Source organism: Callithrix jacchus, chromosome 4, assembly GCF_049354715.1.
Source record: "Callithrix jacchus isolate 240 chromosome 4, calJac240_pri, whole genome shotgun sequence".
NCBI classification, from domain to species: Eukaryota; Metazoa; Chordata; class Mammalia; order Primates; family Cebidae; genus Callithrix; species Callithrix jacchus.
This window is the reverse complement of record NC_133505.1, coordinates 129826020-129851075: the sequence shown is the minus strand read 5'-3', so window position 1 is coordinate 129851075 and position 25056 is coordinate 129826020. Positions and strand designations below refer to the sequence as shown.

The 25056-nt window shown below is 34.7% G+C and overlaps 1 protein-coding gene across 50 annotated transcripts in view; it reads left to right on the top strand.

The window, feature by feature from the left end:
- Positions 1 to 25056, top strand: part of TRDN (triadin) — a 415209-nt gene that overhangs the window by 334499 nt on the left and 55654 nt on the right. For 21 of the 50 annotated variants that reach the window (XM_078370045.1, XM_078370044.1, XM_078370046.1 and 18 more), the window contains 8 exons: positions 4074 to 4100; positions 4805 to 4834; positions 9742 to 9768; positions 10101 to 10148; positions 12540 to 12587; positions 13854 to 13871; positions 15937 to 15981; positions 24645 to 24665. In XM_078370045.1, coding sequence (XP_078226171.1) covers positions 4074 to 4100; positions 4805 to 4834; positions 9742 to 9768; positions 10101 to 10148; positions 12540 to 12587; positions 13854 to 13871; positions 15937 to 15981; positions 24645 to 24665 — 264 coding nt within the window. The remainder of the gene's footprint in view (positions 1 to 4073; positions 4101 to 4804; positions 4835 to 9741; positions 9769 to 10100; positions 10149 to 12539; positions 12588 to 13853; positions 13872 to 15936; positions 15982 to 24644; positions 24666 to 25056) is intronic. The other 29 variants (XM_078370040.1, XM_078370025.1, XM_078370026.1 and 26 more) reach the window with 14 other exon arrangements.

Below are 25056 nucleotides of genomic sequence, written 5' to 3'. Positions count from 1 at the left end.
AACAACACATACCACAATGCCAATAGATAGAGCTAAACAAACACACTAAATAAAAATGACTTAAACAAGACAATTGATTTTGCGGCCTATCATAAAAAAATATTCCAGATGATTTCCAGGATCCTTTCAGTTTTAAATCCTTTCATTTTTCATTATAAAAATGTGTAAGGTCCTACTGCTCTTATATCAAAGTATTATGTTGTATTAAACTTTAATGGACTTATTTAATGATAGTCTTTATAAGATTATCCAAGTAAAAATTTTTCCAATGAAGATCTTTATATGTTCCAAATAATACTACTTTTATAAATTTTACAAATGTCAAATATTATGATAATCACTTATATTGTCTCAACAAAATTAAAACATAATAAATCTCTATTGGAGAACAGGACTAATTTGTTCATTTGATCCAATAATAAGGCAGTTTCTGTGGTATAATTAACCAAATTATGAATTTTCTGAATACATTCATGAAAGTTCAGTTACTTACTTGTATTTGGAAATTTTACTTTTTCTACTTTTACAATGAAATTTCTAAACCACCCCATAATATGTAGGCTTTAGGGCACTTTGGGTTGGTTTTTGATATATTTCTCTTACATTGTTGAGATAGTTAGAAAGTTTAACATAAATATAACACAGAAAGTTTTTTTATGAAGGAATTAGCATAGTAATTTGACAAATATCTTTTAAAATATGTTAAATTCATTTACAGACATGTGGATAAGAAAGATTATTAAATGAAATTATTTGACCATTAATCACTGTTAAGCAATTATTATCTTAAGAGAGAAATTTGATATAAAGAAGATTATGTAAAATCCTTTTTGACATTATTCAGTAATGACTGCGGAGCTAGAATTGTTAACAGGCTAAACTATATAGACAGGTTCATTATAGACGCCTGACTATGGATACTTATATAAATTCTGAAACTGGGTCTGTAGATTCATCACTCCCATCCTCCAGTCTCTGCCTTTGTTGTCACACAGTGCTCTCTTTGTGTGTCCTCATATTACATTCCCGCTATGTTTGTCCATATCTGCATCTCTTTTCCTCTTTTGATCAGAACACTAGTCATATTGTATTAGGGTCCAGCCTAATGATCTCCTCTTAATTGTATCTGCGAAACCTCTATTTCCAAACAAGGTCTTATTCATAAGATACTGGGTGTCTGGACTTCCACATATATTTTGGGAGACAGAAGTCAACTTGTAAGAGATAGTGTAAAGATAACAGCAGAATAACTAGAGAGATGTTATGTCAATGCTAATGATGTTGAAATAGGAGATGGCATGTGGACAACTAACTCTGAAACCCAGATTTTATAATTATACAGTTTTGTGGGAATTGACATTTGTCCTGTATTTATCACAACTTGGTTTTATAAATGAATAGAACTATTAAGAAATTATGTGTTCAGTTTCTTAATAGAACTATTAAGAAATTATGTGTTCAGTTGTGCTCTTAAACCCCAACCACATTAAGAAAATGAAATTTCATTTTCTTAATGTGGTTGGGGTTTAAGAGCACAACTGAACACATAATTTCTCACAATTGAACATGTGTTTTACAGTTTTTTGGTGTTTCTGTTCTTGTTTCCTGGAGGATTATGTCAATACATGTGTTACATTCTCAGAAAGAAATACAAACATTTATCCTTTAAAATACCACTGGATAGAATCTCTATAACCCTGATTTTATCCTTACATTTAGCCAGAACACACAGCTATGTCCTTAAATCACAATTACTGGGCCCAAAGTAACTTTCCTCTGATTAGTACTTCTGGTGCATGTTAAGACAGTAAGTGGAGTTCTATAAAAAAATTACATATTTAGGGTAAAAATATTGCTGAGGTTGTTGTTTACATTATACAACTTTTTTTTCTGAGAAACCATGAAACAAATTTATCTCAGGTAGAATTACCAGTGATTGCTCTGCTTCTCTTAAACAAAGTAAGAATTTATATCTTAAGAACATTGTAAATTGTTTAACATTTGTGCTTTTTGTTATTGCCTGAATATCAGAAAGTTGAGTGGTAAAATTGCAACCCAGGTCAAAGAAACTATGCAGTAACTGTAACATTTATTTTATGTTCTAGTACAATGCCTAAATTTATACATTTTTCTACATTCATTTTTGCTCAATTTCTCCATTTATTTACCTTGTTTCATTTGTCTATCTAATGAACAAAAAATAATGAGTTTATCTTATCACCATGTATTAGTCATTGTACCAATTCCCTTCATTCAGTAATAGATACACATGACATCTCTCCTCAAATATCTCACAAGGTAAAAGAGAAGGTATTCACTTAAGTTGATATTTGCAATAGATTATGATTAATATAATGATAAAGAGATCTACCAAGTAAAATTAGCACATAAAGGGAGTAAGCAATTCTACCGTATCAGAAAAAATGCTTCTGAGAAAGAGACAGCTAAGCTAGGCCCTAAACAGAGGTTAGCAAAAAAAAAAAAAAAAAAAAAAAAGAGAGAAAGAAAAGGAAAGAAAATAGTGAGGAGACTAAACTCTCATGATGAAAAAAGTCAAAGAACATCTAGATAAATAGAAAGACACTATGTTTGGATAGGAAGATTTAAAATTGCAAAGGTGTTAGTTCTTCCCAAATTGATTATAGCGTCAATGCAATTACGAAAAATTCCCAGAAAATTAGTTTGTGTGTACTGAAAGGCTGAATATAAAATTTATGTAGATACAAAAAGACCCAAAGAAGTGAACACACTACTGAAGACAAAGAACAGAGTTGGAAGATTGACACTATTGAACTTCAAAGTTTATTATAAAGCTTTAGAATTCTTTCCATTTTTTCTTTCTTTGGCCTTAAGTAGTTTCTTCGTATGCATATGCTGTTCAGTGATATTTTGATGACTTAAAGCACCTTCCACTCATCTCAAGAACTCTCTTCCTCTTCTCTGCTGGTCTCTACTCCACTTTACTCTGTCCCGAGATCACTAACTGTCTTGGCCTTTCCAGACTGCCAGCTCCATCTTATAAACTCAGCGAATTGCCTAGGCTGAGTTGTTGGGCAACGCACTGCTGCACTAAGGCCTTGTAACTTTCTCCAAGCACTAAGTGGAAGTAATCACAGGGCATGTCTCATCTGTTTCCCCATCACTCAAGTATCACTGTTCTTTGTTGTCTGATGTTCAATATCTTTAAAACCATTGTTTTGTGTATTTTGTCAGTTTTCCTTAGTTTCAGTATGAAGACTAATTAGGCCCTTGTTATGCTATCTTTGCTAAAAGAAAAAAAATCACTAGGACATTTTTGAAATAAAAGAAGGCAGTATTAATATTTATCCCATTACAGTAGATTATATTATGTTTACCCTTTCAAAAAGCCAAGTGAATAGGCATTTAAAAAGAAAGGGAAAGTGATCAGTATGGTCGAATGTGTTCATTAGTCTTGGCAAGTAGGGGGCAATTGTGAACAGAGAAGTCTAGTACATAGAATGGTAGAGCTAGAAACTAAATTATAATGAATTAATGATTAAATGGGAGTGAGAAGTAGAAAAAACAAGTAAAGATAATATTCCTTAAAAAATTGAGTTTAACAGTGACAGACAGGTACTAGATGGCATTTATAAGAAAACAGAATCATAGAAAAGTGTTAACTATTCAAATATTTCTTGATACAAAAAAGAGGGAAAATAAAAACTGACTATGAATAGAACAGAGGCTGACAAAGTAGCCCACAGACTGGCCACTAGTTTTTATAAAGTTTTATGGGAATACAGTCACTCAAATTGATTTACATTATTGTCAATGGCTACTTCTATAGTCACACAATTGAAGAATTAAGAGACCATATGGCCGAAAACCTGAAAACATATACTATCTGACTTTTGCAGAAAAACTTTGCCAATCTTGCACTAAAGAACTTAGCCACAAGTTCCACATTCCATAGCATTTCAATAAAAAAGAATAGGTGGGGTCTATATTATTTGATTTTTATTTTCAAATATATAATATTCTATCATATTTAATAAAGTCAATTTAATAAGCATTTATGACTCACCCTTTAATGACTTTTTAATTTTTTCTAGGCAAAGAAGTCAAGCCTAAACCTCCACGTATGTTATATGCATGCTCAATAAACAAATAAGTATATATGTACACACATACATAAAACAAACCTTAAATGCATGCTGTTATTTTTTTTTGATTTCATGTTGAATATTTTGCTTAAATTCAGAGGCTTAACTGTTATCTGTAGACAATGTAGACATTCTCTTAAATGTATTTCTGAGAAAATGCTATGCCAAAGTTTTCCTTCATCCTTTATTCATTGGAAGTATCTTTCCTTACCTTGTCATTAAAAATCTCAGTTCACATTTCCATATTTTTCTCAAAAAAATTGTTTTCAATAGTCTCACTCTGTTGCCCAGGCTGGAGTGCAATGGCACAATCGCAGCTCACTGTAACCTTCACCTCCCAGGTTCAAATGATTCTTGTGCCTCAGCCTCCTGAGTGGCTGGGATTACAGCCATGCACAATACACCTGGCTGGCCTCCCAAAGTGCTAAGATTGTAGACATGAGTCACCATGCCTGGCCCTTAAAATAATTCTTATTTGGGTTAATATTGGGGAATCTTGGTTTTTATGTACTAACTTGCCACAATCATTAGTTAATATGACATTAACTTTTCAAAGTTATTATGAGATTGAAAACCAATTAATAACATAGAAAATAATTATACAAAAATAAATATGCAGGAGTACAGGAGATGAATATCTTTCTATAATCATTGTTACTAATATTCATCTGTATTTTTAGAACTACAAGGAAAAAAAGAAGAGAAACCACGTATGTATATTTTATTTATAGACATATATGCTTTCCATGTTTATAATAAATAGCACAATATATCTTTGCAAATGTCATGTCCTAGTACAAATATTATATCAAATTTTATCCTTGACCAACTTAAAAAAATAAAACTAACAAAATATACATTTCTCTATGCTACCCATTTCTAGAAAAAAAATTCTATTTGTGTAGGTGAAGTCTCTGAGAAATTTACATGGTTCAGAAGAAGTAACTGATTAATTGAATTGACTCCTACAAAACCAAAATTTTCTCCTGTTATTGTAGGACACAGACATTCAATCAGCAAAACATCTGCTCTCATTCTAATCTCTTTTGAGGCTTCTGAGTCAGATGAGTATTTCTGAAGGCTACAGTAGGCAGAAGAAACTTTTTAAAAGGGAACTTCAACTGTTTGATTCTGAACACAGTTAAAATTTTGTTTAATGTCTCATAATTGTATTATTGTTGTAGGGCTACCGTAGTAAAATGCCACAAACTGGGTGGCTTAAAACAACAGAAATTTATCCTCTCACAGTTCTGAGGGTAGAAGTCCAAAATGAAGGTGTCACAAGGGACATGCTTTCCATGAAATTTGTAGAGAAGAAACTTTCCTTGCATCTTGTAGTGTTTTCTAGCAATCCTTGGTGTTCCTTGGCTTATAGATGCATCACTTTCAATCTTAGCCTCCATCATCAAATGGAAACCTTCTCCCTTTGTGTCTCTATCTCTTTAAACCCTTCTCCTCTCATAAGTACACCAGTCATATTGGATTAAGTACCCACTCTACTGTCCTATGACCACATCTTAACAAATTTCATCTGCAATAATCTTATTTACAAATAAGGTCGTCTTTTAAGGTACTCGAGGTTAGGATGTAAACATACCTTTTGAAGAGATGCAGTTAAATCCATTACAGTCCACTCTCTGGCTGGCCCAAAATTCATGTTCTCCATAAATGCAAAATATGTTTACCCCATCTCAACATCTCTAAAAGTCCTAACCATTCTAGCATGGTTCTAAGTTCAAAATTTCATCTATATATCAATCGGTAGTTCCAAATCTCATTATCTAAATCAGTTATATACAAAACTTGGAGTATGATTCTTCCTGTAGCAAAATTCCTCTTCTCTGTGAACCTGTGAAAATATGAAACGAATTATTTACTCCCAAAATAAAATGAGGAGACAGGTATAAGATGGACATTCCCATTTTAAAGGGAAGAAATTGCAAGAAAATGAAAAGGGTTCCTGGTTCCTATGCAAATCCAAAACCTAGCGTATTTCAAAGCCTGAGAATATTCTCTCTGGCTCAGTGCTCTGTACTCTGTGCCTGGTGGGACACTGGCCCTGCCCTCTTAGCTCAGTGAGCTGACAGCCCTGTCTTCTCTGCCACAGGAAGTCCCAACAATCCAGGCATTTGAATTCATGGCTCTTCTCTTGGAGTCATTATTCCTTCATTTTATCATGTCTCTGTCCCTTTTTGTCCAGGCTGGCATTGTTTTTTCATTTTTAAAAATCTAAAAACCTGACTAGTCCCACATTCAATTCATGGGGCATGTGAGCCATTAGATAAGAGGGTCCTCCACAGATCTTTCCTGGATAACCACATCTCTATTACTGTCTTCTATTGAAGTGGCTCCATGAATCATACATCTAATCTCTTTAGCAAAATTTGTCCAACCACATCCTTGGCTCTCTTTCCATGGCACACTGTCTAGCTAGGCTGAGAATTTTTCAAATCAATAAGTGCCTGTTCTAATTTGACTAACAGTTTCTTCTTCAATTTATGTGTATGTTTCTTTTCACATTTTATTATAAACAACAAGGAGAAATCAGTCTGCCCCTTCCATACTTTGCTTGAAAACTTTCTTAGCTAAATTTTTAAGTTGTTCACTTACCACGTCCACCCTCCACCTAACAGAAGAACACAATTTAACCAGGTTTCTTGCCGCTTTATAACAAATATTACCTTTCCTTCAGTGGCCAATAATATGTTCCTCATTTCCTTTCTGAGACCTCATCTTTAAAATTCCTATTTCTGGCAACATTCTACTTCTACTTATAGTATTATATATCTCTATGATTTGAATGTGTTTTCTCAAAATTTAGGAGTTGCCTATGTAATAGTATTAAGAGATGGAGCCTTTAAAAGGTGATTAGGCCATGAAAACTCCTCCTTTGTGAATGGGAACAAGGCAGTTCTAAAAGAGGCTTCATGCAGTGTTCAGCAAGTTGGCTGTCTTCCCCTTTTGCCTTGGCCCTATAAGGACACAGCATTCCTTCTCTCTGGAAGACACAGCAGCAAGGCACCATCTTTAATCAAGAGACCAGATTTGCTAATACCTTAATCCTAAACTTCGCAGTCTTTAGACATATGAGAAATACATTTCTGCTCTATATAAATTATCCAATCTGTGATATTCTATTATAGCAGTACAAAATGGACTAAGTCAGAAATATATCATTTAAAATGACAAGAGCTTTCTCTGTATCTCTTTTGAATTCTTTCTGAGCCCTCATCAGAATAAACTTTCATGTCAGTATCTCTACCACTAGTCTCTTCAAAGCAATCTAGGCTTTCTATACTAAGTGCTTAAAAATTATTCTAGCCTTTACCCATTGCCCAATTTCAAATCACTTTCATAAATATAGGGATTTGTTTCAGCAGCACCTACTTTCCTAAACCAAAATTGATTAGTTTACTCTGATGGCTAAAAGAAAATACCACAAATTGTGTTGCTTAAAACTATAGAAATTTTTCTCTCTCACAATTTTGGAAGTTAAAAGTCCAAAATCAAGGTGTTGACAAAGCAACACTTCCTTTTAAACCCCTAGAGGAGAGTACGTCTTTGCTTCTCCTAGTTTCTGGTGTTTCCTAGCAATCTTCGGTGTTCCTTGGAGTGAAGATGTATGGCTTCGATCTCTGCTTCTATTATTGCATGATCATCTTCTCTCTTTGTGTCTCTTCTCCTCTTCTTATAAGGACAATAGTCATATTGGATAAAGAACCCACCCTTCTCTAGCATGACCTCATCTTACCTTAACTAATTACATCAGTAGCAAGCCTATTTCCAAATAAGTTTACACTCTGAGGTACTGGGGGTTAGGACTCAACAGATTGTTTGGGGGAACACAACTGAGCCATCACACTATTTATCTAAATTTCTAAATCACATAAGTACCCAATTAGACCTATTTCAGAGAGTTTCTTCCAACTTGTGTTAAAATAATTTATCTTATGTTGACTTTGGAATTATTTCCTACAATAATCATCTTGGAAAAAAGTAGATTTAAAAGAATTAGCTGTAGCAACAACTTGACAGACAAGTGCAAAGCATGTTTCTGTATTGTGTTTAATCGTTCATCACTGAAAAACAAGCATAAAGCTGGAATAAATTTTGGTCGATTTTTTTTGTTTGTTTTTTGAGACCATGTCTCACTCCATCACCCAAGCTGGAGTGCAGTGGTGTGATCTCGGCTCATTGAAACTGCCACCTCCTGGGTTCAAACAATTCTGCCTCAGCCTCCCAATTATAATAGCAAAATGAAATTATTTCTAAAAATTAATTTGTATTCTAGTTCATTTTTTTAGGTTTTAAATTTTCTCCCTTTTCTTTCCCTCAGAGCCTCAAGTAAAAAAGGAAACAAAACTAGGAAACATGAGCTTTATTTTATATAGATTCAGGGCTGACATTACCTTTATTTTATTAAGTATTAAAAGAGGCTTACATCTCACTAGGGAGACATGCACAGAGTCTCCCAGTTCCTCATTATTTTGTCCACTCTATGGCTCAACACGATTTTATAGTACTGGATTAGATGAGAATGGGAATATTCCCTAGACAAATACATCTAGAAAATGGCCTTAAATAAATCTCAACAGAGATTTCAGGTTTCTGGAGACATTTCTTACATTTTTATGAAATTATTTATAATCATGTTTAACTTATGACTTTATTTCTGTAATTCTGGTGTATTTCCAGTAACATATCAGAATTATAAAATCATAGGGTTATAAACTATTGTGGTTTGAAAGAAATGAAAGCAAAAATTTATTATGCATCTACTGTGAGCTAAGGACTAGCATAGGATCTTTACTTTCATCATACCATTATGAGAAACAAACAGCATGGCAATTATTATCTATACTCAATATCTGAAGAAGGAGTTCAGTAGATCAAGTTCAGAAAATAAGTTATTCTTCCAAGATTTTCAAGTTAATAAATGTTGGAGCTCGGGGTCTGCCCCACGTCTGATTTGCATCAAACCCTGGGTCCTCCCATTAAGAGATTGTCCCTAAAATGCTATTATTTTATGAGAAGGTAGCATTGACCTAAAAAAAGGGTGCCCTTTTCAAGTTTACCTTGTTATTTAGTGTTTAAATCCTAGCTTTGATACCAACTAGCTATTGACCTGAGGCAAGTTCAAAAAAAAAAACCCTTAGGCTCTATGGTAGCTGTTTCTTCATTATAAAAGATTACTTAGCAAGATTCTTCAATATCAATAAATCAAGAATCGAAATCTAGACACATATGCAATACTACCACAGCCCCTGAATTCTCACCAGAACTTACCGGGCAACTGATGATACGTTTGAATATAGTTGCTCTTGTGATATACTTACAATATATCAAGGCTCATAACAGCCTTGTTACATTACAAATATTATTATGATTAATTATTATTTTATCATTTATTTTCCTGATATTTATTTACTATAGGCGAATGTGTTTTACCAGATATAAGCATTTTAAATTTTGCCAGTTTTACTTTTCTTTAACCAGAAACCCAATACCATTTAAAGCTAGTTATGCCTAGTTCTATTGACAATAACAAATTATATTGGTTATTGTTAAATGCTTCATTTTGCAGGTAATTTAATCTGTTATTTATTTATTTTTTTAGCTGTATCTGAAAAAGTGCAAATACACAGTATGTATATACTCATTTCATCTTTTATACTTATATAGAGTTTTTTACAAGAAAATTTTGAAACGTTTTCAAAATCACATATTTTCAATCTGTGCTTTTATATTTATGCTTTATTACAGCCTGTGCTTTGAAAATTATAGTTTAGAAAATTTTGTAAATAAGACTTTTTTGCCATATTGTTTTCATGAACTAAAACCTTTAAGTTTTACATAGAAACAAGGATGCTAAGAAGATTTCAGAATATTCTTTCTTCTGGATTCATTTGCTAAAATCTGCCAGTTATTTTCCCAGCTTCTAAATACCTAAAAAGATTTTTATTTTATTATTTTCAGAACAAGACATAGTGAAACCAGAAAAGACTGTTTCTCATGGTAAACCAGGTATTTTGCAGGTGGTATTTGTAGTATCAAATTGTCTCTTAATGTTCTAATTTTAGCAGAAGGAAGAGTTTAGAGCCAAATCTAAAGTTATTTGGGACCGTGCAGGTCTTAAGTCAGCAGCTTCTAGACCATCCATCTCCAATTTTAGTCATCTTCCGACTTTTGTTTTTTTGAGACGGAGTTTCACTCTTGTTACCCAGGCTGGAGTGCAATGGCACGATCTCGGCTCACCGCAACCTCCGCCTCCTGGGTTCAAGCAATTCTCCTGCCTCAGCCTCCCGAGTAGCTGGGACTACATGCGCGCACCACCATGCCCAGCTAATTTTTTTGTATTTTTAGTAGAGACGGGGTTTCACCTTGCTGACCAGGATGGTCTCAATCTCTTGACCTCGTGATCCACCCGCCTCAGCCTCCCAAAATGCTGGGATTACAGGCGTGAGCCACCGCACCCAGCCCAGACTATATTTTATTCTGAGAACTTAACCAGTAAGATGTAACTAAACAGCCACTCTTCACTTCCCATCAGAGAGTTAGCTTTGCACAAAAGCAATCACCCAGCACTTTGATGAACGGGCTCTATACTTTCTGTTTTATTCTGATTTGGGCAAGGCAAATCAGACTTGTAATTCAGATCAGCTTATTTAAATACAATCATTTCAGACTCTCCAAATCCCAAAAATGCTGAAGAAATCAGCATTTCTCCCTGCTTCTGTTCCTGCCTCTTTCTTTTCTTCACTGTTCCTTCCCTTTCTTCTTTTCTTTTTATTCCTGGTCTTGCATTTTGTGAAAAGTAAAAGTGAGCTAATGTGTTCTGCTTTAAAAAAACAAAAAAGGATACATAATTTATCAAAACAAGGTTATGAATTAATTTTTATTCAAGAATAGAAACGAGTTTGTATTTCAGCTAATTAAACATGAATTTAGTTTTGAGGCTACCCAAGCCTCAATTATTCTGTAGAATATTATTCTTCATTACAGGCTGAATTATATATCCAATGTTGTGACTATAGTTAGGCCAGAATTTTTGAAAAAGGAAAAGCATACTTTCTCTCAACAAAGCTTAGGAAATTTTGCTTACTTTTATAAATTGTACTCTAGAAAATATGTATACAATGGGTTTTAGTCTCTTTGATTTGTTTTGCCTATGCTTTTTAAAAATATATGAGGGCCGGGCGCGGTGGCTCACACCTGTAATCCCAGCACTTTGGGAGGCCGAGGCGGGTGGATCATGAGGTCAAGAGATTGAGACCATCCTGGTCAACATGGTGAAACCCTGTGTCTACTAAAAATACAAAAATTAGCTGGGCATGGTGGTGCGCGCCTGTAGTCCCAACTACTCGGGAGGCTGAGGCAGGAGAATTGCTTGAACCCAGGAGGCGGAGGTGAGCCGGGATCGCGCCATTGCACTCCAACCTGGGTAACGAGCAAAACTCTTGTCTCAAAAAAAAAAAAAAAATGAGACACCAACAACAGAAAATATAGGAATAAAGAAAGCAGGGCTGGAATGTGGAGAGGTAAGAAGAGCTGTTGGTATTGACAAAAGCAGAACCTTAGAAACAACTTATAGAACCTTCTAATTAAATGAAACACTGTTACTTTCTTATGTCCCAAATATTATCAAATATTATCCATTTTGAGGTGAAATAAAGAGAAGTGAGAGGCTTTAGTCTCTGAACGTACATCAAATGCATTGTCTTGTAGGAACAACTATCTTTTACTTCATTTACACCATCATGCTCTTTAAATTCTCTGTTATCCAGTGAAACTTTCCACTTAGGATATTTGATCAGTTGATTCTTACCCAGTGTGAAATACTGGAAACATTTAATTTCACGTAGGATCATGGCAATAACCTCTTTACTTTGACCCAAACGTCTTTGTCTATGAAAAATCGCTGAGAACAGGGGACATCTCACAAATGTATCACCTTTGTTGGTCCCCAGCTTCACACTGTGAGAAATTTGGGTTCTCTAGCTATTCCTTGGTTCCCAGGGAGGCATTGGCACAAGAAGATCAAAAATTGCTTCTTCCTATTCTAATTTAATAATAAAAAAGGAAAATATATTTTATAAAGCAGTACCTTTGGGCAGATAAATACAGTGAAATGCAGTGAATGCAAAGTAGGGTTTATATTGGCACGTTAGGGAACATTTTAAGTTAGGAAAATTCTGTAGCAAGATAGCTGCAAAGGACATTTCAGCTGGGCAGATTTTTTTTTTTTGTGCTTTGATCCAATTTGAATAGAAGATATTATTTGCTGTTTTATTGAGGAAACAAGTTTTTCTTGGCATTGGCTTTTTTTTTTCAAAAAGAATACAAAATACCATGGTTGAAATATATCACTGATGTATTCAAAATTTCTACTTGTGTTAACATTTTTTCCTATCACAGAAGAAAAAGTTCTCAAGCAGGTAAAAGCTGTCCCAATAGAAAAAACAGGTAAATAGGTATTTTATATATTTTTTCTATGTCTCATTGTATGTTATATGGTACCCACATGTGTGTTCATGCACACACACATGTACATCTTCATGGAAGTGTGTAGACTTTAGTACCATAACTTCTAAGATATTGAATTCTTGTGAATTACTAAAGATATACTCAATATATTTTTATAAAATCATAATAACTAGAATAGCATAACTTTAAGAGTGATTGACCTAAGCTTATGTGTAATTCATGAGAAAATCTATATAATGCATTGATATATACTTAAGTGTTTAATCTTATTTTTAAAGCACATTTCCTCAAATCTTAAAATCACTGAAGCCTGAAACTTTCTGCTATTTATAAATTAGCTGGAATAATTTACTTTCATGAGAGCTCCATAGAGAGGGATATGGTTACATAACTTTAAAGTCTGCCTTAAAGAATGATCAACAGAATACAATATTAAAGTAAAAACACTCCATCTCTCATTAGTTCATGTGAGAAAGAAAGAACACATACTCTTGCAATTCAGAAGACTGTCCTGTAAGGAAAAAGAAAACTTCTGAGTCTTCAAATCAATTCACATCTGAATCACTAAACTTCCTCTAGAATCAAAATTTTCTTACAATAAAAATTCTAAGATAGAAATCCTACCCACCTCAGCCATTAAGAGAATCCCATCTCTTACTAATAATCATTCCAAAAGACAAACTCTGTGAAACATTTTTTCTTCTGAGATAATCAGATAATAAGGATTTAAATAGTTTCTTGGAGGAAAAATATAATAGAATTCAGGAGTGATCTAATTATTTATAGAAATCATAGACTAGTATATCAGTAGAAAGAAAGAAATCTCATGAGGCTGTTTTCATTACTTCATATGACCACTGTACTTTACTCCAACTACCACCTAAGCTTATACTTTTAGTAAATGTTCCTCTAATTTGCACCCTGAGGCATTAATATAGCCACCTGAGTGTCTTATTCTGTTGTATGGATGTTTGGAAATTATGAAGAAGCTAGACTCAGTGTACTTGTTTCTCAAATATATGGATTGCTTTAAATTTTATGTGCATTGCATGTATCTTACTAGATTTTTGCAATTTGATAATGCGTTTGCTGACAGTGATATATTAGTGCTCAAAGAAAATAGTTTAAGCTCAAGCTAAGGAGAGACGTTAAAACTAAGAATAAGTAAATACAAATGCTAAAGAGTTATTTTTTTTATGATTTGTGCTCATCAATATGCCATGTGTTTCCCTCCATTCTCCACAGACAAGCCCAAACCAGCAAGTAAGAGATGAAAAGAATAACACCTGAGAAATATTGCTTGACCATTTCAGCTTCAACAGTTTGCTTGGTTTTTTAAAGTCGTTATTTTTAGTGTTGCCTGTGGCTAGATAATTTTTAATAATAAATTAATGTTATTGCTATATAATTATTAGTGATAAATTGATGTTATTGCTATGTTTGATTTAACATTATTGACTTTCACTACTAATTAATTATTCATTATAATTATACAAAAGAAATATCTAGAAGTTTGTCGCTATTGTTAATATCAAAAGAGGGAGTCCATATAGGCTATAAAATACCACTCACAATAAGTTAAGATAGGTGGGAAATCTTTCAAACATACATAATGAATAACAAAAGAAAATGAAATGATATTCAGTTGTCAGTATTATGAACCTCATACTGTTTTTAATTTGCTTGCTTTAAGCTGTGCTAATTAAACCATAAGTAAACTTTGGCAGTTAAAATCTATTTTATTACCAATATTTTGCCATTTGTCTATTATAATTATGAAATGTCCTCATGAATGTGGACTTTGAAGATCCTGTATTTCACTGTATAGGTGTGGCACAGAGAGTATAGTAATAGAGAGTTTAACGGTGACTTTTGGACTTAGGAAAGCATAATATTTACCCACTGTGGTGGTAAATATGTTCAACATTATGTCAAAATTGTGATGTTGGTCCTTGAATGGTGTGTATTTGTGAAATACAAGCTTAGACAAATGCATGAGTGGCTGTTGGTCAAACATATTCTGGCTCTTGCATGCAAAATGGCTCCACAAGTTCCAAAGGTGAACATGTGACATAACTTAGGAATACATATAAGTGGTTTAGGATATATAGCACAAATGCATGGCACTAATTAGAACATACTCACATTTTACAACCTGTAAATTGTATTTTGGATATATATGTTATATTATTATTGTTACCTTGATTTATTACTAATGCTATTATAACATTAATACACTGAATATTGGCTTCTTCATTTTCTTTTACTTTACATGCTTATTTACTATAATATTTATGCAAATTAAGTTCACAGAACTTTATTCTTGAATGCTATCAATTCCTAATTTACAAATATCTGTTTAGTCTGATGATACCTGGAGTCCCACATCTTCCCACCTACTTCACTGTTGGTGCATGATTTGAAGAAAAAATAGTAATTTTAGAGAAATTCCACATTCAGAAATGAGGGAAAGAAAGGACAAGTAAATATCAAGAACAGCCCAGAAGAACTGACCCTAGAGGTCATGAGAAGTAACATTTGGTCTGTTCCAGGATCTTATTCATTTTATAGATATTCTCAATCTCATTCAAGATATCCCTCCTACATGGTTGACTTTAAATTTCACTTTTGATGAAAGAGAATGATCTCTTAAAAAATTTTAATTCAAATATTTTTCAAAGAACTAAGAGGGATGTTGATTACTCATACACTTTTATTTTATTTGTCATGTCCTAGAATAGCTGAGATTCAGCTAAGAGAGTTTTAACAAAACTTGGAAAAGGAGGATGGTGCAGGTCAATAAAAAAACAAAATGTGGTACTCTCTGGAGTACAGCAGATACAGTTTGAACTTTCAATAAGACACTAGTGTTCAGCAGTGCATTGTTTCTGACTGGCAAGAAGGTAACTAGGATTCAGAGAGGTAAAAAGACGAGTGGGTAAAATGCCAAAGACAACTACCATCCACTATAAAATGTCCCCAAAGAATGACTCAACTTTCAGCAAATATATAAAACAATATTCTTATCCTTGTCTTTACCATATTCTATCCTCTTATACAACCCAGCTCCAAAAGGGATAAAACCCTAATACTGTCTTTTAGCCACATGTAGAGAAAAGCCTTCTCCTGGGTGTCCTGAGAATGAACCTAACTTTGTTTATAATGTGTTTTTATGGCAATATATTTTCATTGTTTCAAATTACATGAAAATAATTTTGGGGGCATACCTCTTGGGTATGCTGAGGATCACTTGCAAATATGTAAATAAGAAATGTTTGCCAGACAAAGGATCCACAGATTGCCAGTGAATTTTGATTTCTTTCTCTAGAAAAAGCTGAACATCAAGAAAGAGAACCTCCATTTATAAAAACAGGTATTTTACCATTTTTGGTTTCTATTTATCTGAATTCAGTATTTTTATTATAGAAAATTAAAGTAATGTCTACCAGTGATTTTCACTGTGTTTCCTGTTAATGTGTCATCCTGTGGTTTGTAATATAATCTAGTTTTATCTAACCCAAGGGTTATATTTTTGTCAGTCAAACCTAGATTGCCAAACATGTGCAATTATGATACAGCAAAATCAACAAATTAGATTTGCTTTTATGATTCACAAGGTCCTTACAAAATATTCGGTATTTCACTGTTGTCACGTTAATATATCATACTGATGAAGTTGATCCACTGTTGATAGTTTTAAAATATCCTATTAAATTATACAGATTAATTTTCACAAATTGTGAATTTCTGCTTGAAATATTTTCTTAAAAGAGAAGTTACCTCATTTTAAAAGTTAGCTTAATTCTTTTAAAATGTCAATTTTTACAGTATGTAATACTTCACATGGTTCAAAAACTGAAACATATAAGAAGCTAACTGCAAAAATCTCTCTCTTTTATTAAATTCTACCAGTTTTCATTGTAAAAATATCTGATAATATCCATAAATATTTATTTATATATTTATTTAATATCCATAGGTATTTATTTATATTTATCCATAGGTAAATATATATATATATATATATATATATATATATATATATAAAATTATACTTTAGATTCTGGGGTACATATGCAGATCATGCGGAATTGTTGCATAGGTACCTAGAAGACAATGTGGTTTGCTGCCTCCATCCCCTGTCATCTATATCTGGCACTTCTCCCCATGTTATCCCTGATCAACCTCCCTACCCCCACTGTCCCTCCCATAGTCCCCCTCAACAGACCCCAGAGTGTGATGCTCCCCTCACTGTGTCCATGTGTTCTCATTGTTCAACACCCACCTATGAGTGAGAGAACATGTGGTGTTTAATTTTCTGTTCTTGTGTCAGTTTGCTGGGAATGATAGTTTCCAGATTCATCCATGACCCTACAAGGGACGCCAACTCATCTTTTGTTATGGCTGCAGACTATTCCATGGTGTATATATATCCCATTTTCCTTTTCCAGTCTATCATCAATGGGCATTTGGGTTGGTTCCAGGTCTTTGCTATTGTAAACAGTGCTGCAATGAACCTACGTATGCGTGTGTTTTTATAATAGAACGATTTACAATCCTTTGGATATATACCCAGTAATGGGATTGCTGGGTAAGGTGGAATTTCTATTTCTAAGTCCTTGAAGAATTGCCACACTGTCTTCCACAATGGTGAACTAACCTACACTCCCACCAACAGTGTAAAAGTGTTCCTATTTCTCCACATCCTCTCCAGCATCTGTTGTCTCCAGATTTTAATGATTGCCATTCTAACTGAAGTGAGATGGTATCTCAATGTGGTTTTGATTTGCATTTCTCTAATGACCAGTGATGATGAGCATTTATTCATATGTTTGTTGTTGGCCTCATAAATGTCTTCTTTTGAAAAGTGTTTGTTGATATCCTTCACCCACTTTTGAATGGGTTTGTTTGTTTGTTTTTTTCTTGTAAATCTGTTTTAGTTATTTGTAGATTCTGGATATTAGCCCTTTGTCAGATGGGTAGATTGCAGAAATGTTTTCCCATTCTGTTGGTTGCCATTTCACTCTAATGGTGTTTCTTTTGCTGTACAGAAGCTCTGGAGTTTTTTGTTTTGTTTTGTTTTGTTTTTGTCTTTGTTTTTATAATTCTCCTGCCTCAGAGAAATTAAGCTCTGGAGTTTAATTAGGTCCCATTTGTCTATTTTGGCTTTTGTTGCCAATGATTTTGGTGCTTTAGTCATGAAGTCCTTGCCTATGCCTGTGTCCTGAATGGTTTTGCCTAGGTTCTCTTCTAGCGTTTTCATGGTGTTAGGTCTTATGTTTAAGTCTTTAATCCATCTGGAGTTAATTTTAGTGTAAGTGTCAGGAAGGGGTCTAGTTTCTGTTTCTGCACATGGCTAGGCCAGTTTTCCCAATACCATTTATTAAACAGGGGATCCTTTTCCCATTGCTTGTTTTTGTCAGGTTTGTCAAAGATCAGATACTTGTGGACGTGTGGCATTGCCTCCAAGGTCTCTGTTCTGTTCCATTGGTCTATACATCTGTTTTGGTACTGGTACCAAGCTGTTTTGATTATGATAGCCTTGTAGTACAGTTTGAAGTCAGATAGTGTGATGCCTCCAGCTTTGTTCTTTTTGCTTAAGAATGCCAAAACATTCTGCCATGTGTGTGCCTATGCAACTACCTTACATGTTCTGCACATGTACCCCAAAACTTAAAACACAATAAAAAATAAAAAATTTAAAAAAAAAGATTGTCTTGGCTATGCAGGCTCTCTTTTGGTTCCATATGAAGTTTAAGGTGGTTTTTTCCAGTTCTGTGAAGAGGGTCATAGGTAGCTTGATGGGGATAGCATTGAATCTATAAATTACTTTGGGTAGTATGGCCATTTTCACAATATTAAAATATTGTGAAAATATTTCCTAACCATGAGCATGGAATGTTTTTCCATCTGTTTGTGTCCTCTCTTATTTCCTTGAGCAGTGATTCATAGTTCTCCTTGAAGTGGTCCTTTACGTTCCTTGTTAGTTGTATTCCAAGATATTTTATTCTCTTTGTAGCAATTGTGAATGGGAGTTCACTTTTGATTTGATTCTCTTTAAGTCTGTTATTGGTGTGTAGGAAAGCTTGTGACTTCTGCACATTGATTTTTGTATCCTGAGACTTTGCTGAAGTTGCTTATCAGTTTCAGGAGATTGTGGACTGAGATGATGGGGTCTTCTAAATATACAATCATGTCATCTGCAAGTAGAGATAATTTGACTTCCTGCTTTCTTAATTGAATACCCTTTATTTCTTTTTCTTGTCTGATTGCTCTGGCTAGAACTTCCAATATTATATTGAATAGGAGTGGTGAGAGAAAGGGCATCCTTATCTAGTACCTGATTTCAAAGGGAATACTTCCAGTTTTTGCCAATTCAATATGTATCAGCAGCAGGTTTGTCATAAATAGCTTTTATTATTTTGTGATATATTCCATCAATACCTAGTTTATTGAAAGTTTTTAGCATAAAGGGCTGTGAAATTTTGTCAAAGGCCTTCTCTGCATCTGTTCAGATGATCATGTGGTTTTCATCTTTGGTTCTGTTTATGTGGTGGATTACATTCATAGACTTGCATATGTTGAACCCACCCTGCATTCCTAGCATGAAGCCTACTTGATCATGATGGATAAGCTTTTTGATGTGCTGTTGCAATCGATTTGCCAGTATTTTATTGAAGATTTTTGCATCTATGTTCATCATGGATAATGGCCTGAAGTTTTCTTTTTTTGTTGAGTCTCTGCCAGGTTTTGGTATCAGGATGATGTTGGTATCATAAAATGATTTGGGAAGGATTCCTTCTTTTTGGATTGTTTAGAATAATTTCAGAAGTTGTGGTGCCAGCTCCTCTTTGTATATCTGGTAGAATTTGGCTGTGAACCCATCTGGACCTGGGCTTTTCTTGGTTGGTAGGCTATTAATTTCTGCCTCAACTTCAGCCCTTGTTATTGGTCTATTTAGAGTTTCAACTTCTTCCTGGTTTAGGCTTGGGAGTGTGCAAGTGTCCAGGAATTTATCCATTTCTACCAGGTTTACTGGTTTATGTGCATAGAGTTCTTTGTAGTAATATCTGATGGTAGTTTGTATTTCTACAGAATCAGTGGTGATATCCTCTTTATCATTTTTTATTGCATCTATTTGATTATTTTCTCTTTTCTTTTTCATTAATCTGGCTAGTGGCCTGTCTGTTTCATTGATCATTTTGAAAAACCAGCTTCTGGATTTATTGACTTTCTTTGAAGGGTTTTTGTGTCTCTATCTCCTTCAGTTCTGCTCTGATCTTGGTTATTTCTTGTCTTCTGCTAGCTTTTGAGTGTTTATTAATCTTCCTTCTCCAGATCATTCAATTTTGATGATATGATGTCAATTTTAGGTCTTTCCTTGCTTCTCATGTGGGCATTTATTACTATATGTTTCCCTCTAGACACTGCTTTAAATGTGTCCCAAGGATTCTGGTACATTGTGTATTCATTCTCATTGGTTTCAAAGAACATCTTTATTTCTGCCTTAATTTCATTGTTTATCCAGTCAACATTCAAAAGCCAGTTGTTCAGTTTCCATGAAGTTGTCCAGTTCTCAGTTGGTTTCTCTATCCTGAATTCTAATTTGATTGCACTGTGGTCTGAGAGACTGTCACGATTTCCAGTTTTTTGTATTTGCTAAGGAGTGATTTACTTCCAATTATGTGATCAATGTTAGAGTAGGTGTGATGTGTTGCTGAGAAGTATGTATATTCTGCAGATTTGGGGTGAAGAGTTCTGTAGATGTCTATTAGGTTTGCTTGGTTCAGATCTGAGTTCAAGTCCTGAATATCCTTGTTAATTTTCTGTCTCGTTAAACTGTCTAATATTGACAGTGGAGTGTTTAAGTTTCCCACTATTATTGTCTGGAAGTCTAAGTCTCTTTGTAGATCATTGAGAACTTGCTTTATGTATCTGGGTGTTCCTGTATTGGGTGCATATATATTTAGGATTGTTAGCTCTTCTTGTTGCATTGATCCTTTTACCATTATGTAATGTCCTTCCTTTCTCTTTTGATCTTTGTTGGTTTAAAGTTTATTTTGTCAGAGACTAGGATTGCAACTCCTACTTTTTTTTTGCTCTCCATTTGGTTGGTAAATCTTCCTCCATCCCTTTATTTTGAACCTATGTGTGCCCTTGCATGTGAGATGGGTTTCCTGAATACACTACACCAATGGGTTTTGACGTTTTATCCAATTTGCTAGTCTGTGTCTTTTGACTGTGTCTTTTGATTGGGGCATTTAGCCAATTTACATTTAGGGTTCATATTGTTATGTGTGAATTCGATACTGCCATGTTGATGCTAGCTGGTTGTTTTGCCTGTTAGTTGATGCAGTTTCTTCATTGGGTTGACAGTCTTTACCCTTTGGTACATTTTTGGAGTGGTTGGTACTGGTTGTTCCTTTCTATGTTTAGTGCTTCTTTCAGAAGCTCTTGTATAGCAGGTCTGGTGGTGATGAAATCTCTCAGCAATTGCTTGTTTATAAAGAATTTTATTTCTCCTTCACTTATGAAGCTTAGTTTGACTGGATATGAAATTCTAGGTTGAAAGTTCTTTTCTTTTTTTTTTATTTATTTATTCTTTTTTTATTGCATTTTAGGTTTTGGGGTACATGTGCAGAGCATGCAATACAGTTGCATAGGTACACACAGGGCAGTGTGTTTTGTTTGCTTTCTCCCCTTCACCCACATTTGGCATTTCTCCCCAGGCTATCCCTCCCCACCTCCCCCTCCCACTGGCCCTCCCCTTTTCCCCCCAATAGACCCCAGTGTTTAGTACTCCCCTCTCTGTGTCCATGTGTTCTCATTTTTCATCACCCGCCTATGAGTGAGAATATGCAGTGTTTCATTTTCTGTTCTTGTGTCAGTTTGCTGAGAATGATGTTCTCCAGATTCATCCATGTCCCTATAAACGACACGAACTCGTCATTTCTGATTGCTGCATAATATTCCATGGTGTATATGTGCCACATTTTCCCAATCCAGTCTATCATCGATGGGCATTTGGGTTGATTCCAGGTCTTTGCTATTGTAAACAGTGCTGCAATGAACATTCGTTTCTATAAGGATGTTGATTATTGGTCCCCACTCTCTTCTGGCTTGTGGGGTTTCTGCCATGAGATCCACCATGAGTTGATAGGCTTTCCTTTCTGGATAACCTGACCTTTCTCTTGGCTTCCCTTAGCATTTTTTCTTTCATTTCAACCCTGGTGAATCTGACGATTATGTGCCTTTGGGTTGCTCTTCTTGAGAAATACCTCTTTGGTGTTCTCTGTATTTCCTGGACTTGAATATTGGCCTGCCTTGCTAGGTTGGGAAGTTCTCCTGGATAATATACTGAAGAGGGTTTTCCAGCTTGGATTCATTCTCTCCATCACACTCAGACCCATCAAATGTAGATTAGGTCTTTTCACATAATCCCATATTTCTTGGAGCCTTTTTTTCATTTCTCTTCACTCTTCTTTCTCCAATCTTGTCTTCTCATTTTATTTCATTGAGTTGATCTTCAGTCTCTGATATCCTTTCTTCTGCTTGGTCGATTCAGCTATTGAAACTTGTGTATACTTCATGAAGTTCCCTTGTTGTGTTTTTCATCTCCATCAGGTCATTTATATTCTTCTCTAAGCTGTTTTTTCTCATTAGCATTTCATCAAACCTTTTTTCAAGGTTCTTAGTTTCTTTGCTTAGCTCAGAGAAGTTTGCTATTACCCACCTTCTGAAGCCTGTTTCTGTCCATTCATCAGACTCATTCTCTCTCCAGCTTTGTTCCCTTCCTCATGTGGAATTGTGATCCCTTGGAGGAGGAGCTTTTGCTGTTTTCATCCTTTTTGCGCTGGTTTCTTCCCATCTTTATGGATTTATCTATCTGCAGTCTTTGTAGCTGGTGGCTTCTGATAGAGTCTCTTAGTTGATTTCCATTTTGTTGATGCTGAAGTTATTTCTTTCTGTTTTTTAGTTTTCCTTTTAACCATCAGGCCCCTCTACTGTAGGCCTGCTGGAGGTCCACTCCAGTCCCTGCTTGCCTGGGGATCACCCGCAGGGGCTGCAGAACAGTAAGTGTTGCTACCAGTTTCTTTTTCTGTTATGTTTCCCAGAAGGGTACCCGCTGATGTCAGCCTTAGCTCTCCTTTATGAGTGCCTCTTTGGATATACAGGGATCAGGGAACTACTTGAGGAGACATTCTATTCCTTATAGGAGCTCAAGTGCTGAGCTGGGAGCTCTATTGTTCCATTTAGAGCTTCTGGGCTGGTATGTTTAAGACTGCTGCAGTGGAACTCATAAGCGCCCTTTCACCAGGTACTCTGTCCTGGGAAGGTGGGGCTTTATTTGTAAGTTCCTGACATGCTGCTGCCTTTCTTCAGAGATGTCCTGTCCAGCAAGGTGGTAGCCTAGCCACAGTCTGCCAGCAGGAGGATTACTGAGCTACTGTGGGCTCTGCCCAGCTGCAGTGTGACCTTCCTGTTAGAACTGCCTTGGCAATGACAGACTGCCTCAGTAGTGGCGGAGTGCCTCCGTAATGGTGGATGCCCTTACCCCCACTGAGCTGGACATTCCCGGGTCCAGCTGTGCTTGCTGTGAAACTCTTAATCCAGAGCATTTCAGATTGATGGTCTTTGTTGTGGGTGGGACCTGCTGTGTCAGATCACCTGGCTCCCTGTTTCACTCATTTTTTTTTTTTTTTCATTTGAATGGGAGGCTCTGTATCCCAGGCATTCTGGGTGCCTGTTGAAACAGCCACATGGATTTGTGCGAGTTTTTGTGTGGAGACCCACAGTGCTAGCTAATACAGCCATGCTGGAAACTTGTGGCACCTTTCAGTACAGGAATATCCTTGTCTGTGGGCAGTGAAAACTCTTGTGAAAATGCAGTGATCACTCACCCTCTGCATTCTTCTTACTGCAAACTGCACTCCAGATCTGTTCCTATTTGTCCATCTTCCCTTTCTCAGTTATTTCTTAATGTATCCTTCTAGGATTATCTTTCTATCTGTACATATATATATGCCACTTTTGTTTTTCTTACACAAATATTAACATGCTATAAATTATCCTGTCACTAGGGTTTTCTATTTCAGAATATATCTTGAAGCTTTTTTACATATCAGTACATAAAATATTTCCTAAAAATAGTGTTTTATTTTATGTTTGTACACAGTTAATTAGACTCTAATGATGTATGTTAAAGTTGTTTTAAAAGTCTCCTTTAAAAATATATAATAATATATACCTATCTAGTTTTGTTAATTTCACAAATTGATTAACAATATGTCTAGTTTTATTAATTTTATGGGAAAAAATTATTTAAAGATTTTTTGTAAGAGTGTATATTAAATATAGTTTGAATAGATATTCCTAATTGCTCTCTACAAAAAATGTACCAATTTGTATTCCCTCTGTTAACATACTCATTATTCAACTTAATTTTAGATGATTCAAACCTTCTGCAATCATAGCCAAATCTTGTCTACCTTTTATGAAGGAATAGAACTTTAGATGTAAGATGACACAGTTAATGTTTTTAGTTAATTTTAGAAGACATGCTATACTGAAAAAAAATAGAATGTCTTTATGATTTTTTTTAACCTACCACCCATTCATTTCTGAGATTTTATAAAGCAACCTTGTTCAACATACTGGATTGGGAGAGTGTAAATTGTTAGTCTAAATTAATATTAATATGTATTCTAAAGGACAGTGACAGAATATGTATTTTATGCCATTTGACAAACAGTAAGAAGTTCAGATTATTGTGAGCATTTATTAATATTGTATCAAATCAAGCATGAAGTTTTACAGAAATAAAGAAGAGACTAAAAAAGATTCCGTAGTTTCAAGCTTTACTCTTTTGAGAGTGTGACTTGAAAATTATTAAAAATGCACTCCCTACTGCTCATTGTAGATATGTTTAGCCTTATTCTTATTTTTACTGTAAAAAGCAAAAATAGGAAATGTAAAGGGCGATATATTACCCATAGACAGAAAATTATCACTCATTTTCTTTTTTTTTCTTTTTAGACAAACCAAAACCAGCTCCAAGTAAGTGTACCATTTTAGAATTTTAAGAATGTCCTATTTCATTGTTTTAACTTTGTAATTTATTTGAGTTATAAATGAAGTTAAAAACGTATGGTATGTTTGTTAATGTAATAGCCATTATACTATTACCATATACGTGAATTCTGGTTGACAAAGAATATTGTGTGCACAGGCATACCTTCGAGACAAAAAAGCACAACCAAAGGAAAATGGGTACAGCAAGAAGCCATAGACCAATAAGCACATAAAGAGATATTTAGTTATTTAAAAAATGCAATTCAAGGAAAATGAGATGTCATTGTACTGGCATACCTGGAGATGTTGCAGATTTCATTCAGACCACCACAATAAAGTGAATATAAACTAAGTCACACAATTTTTTGTTTTCCTT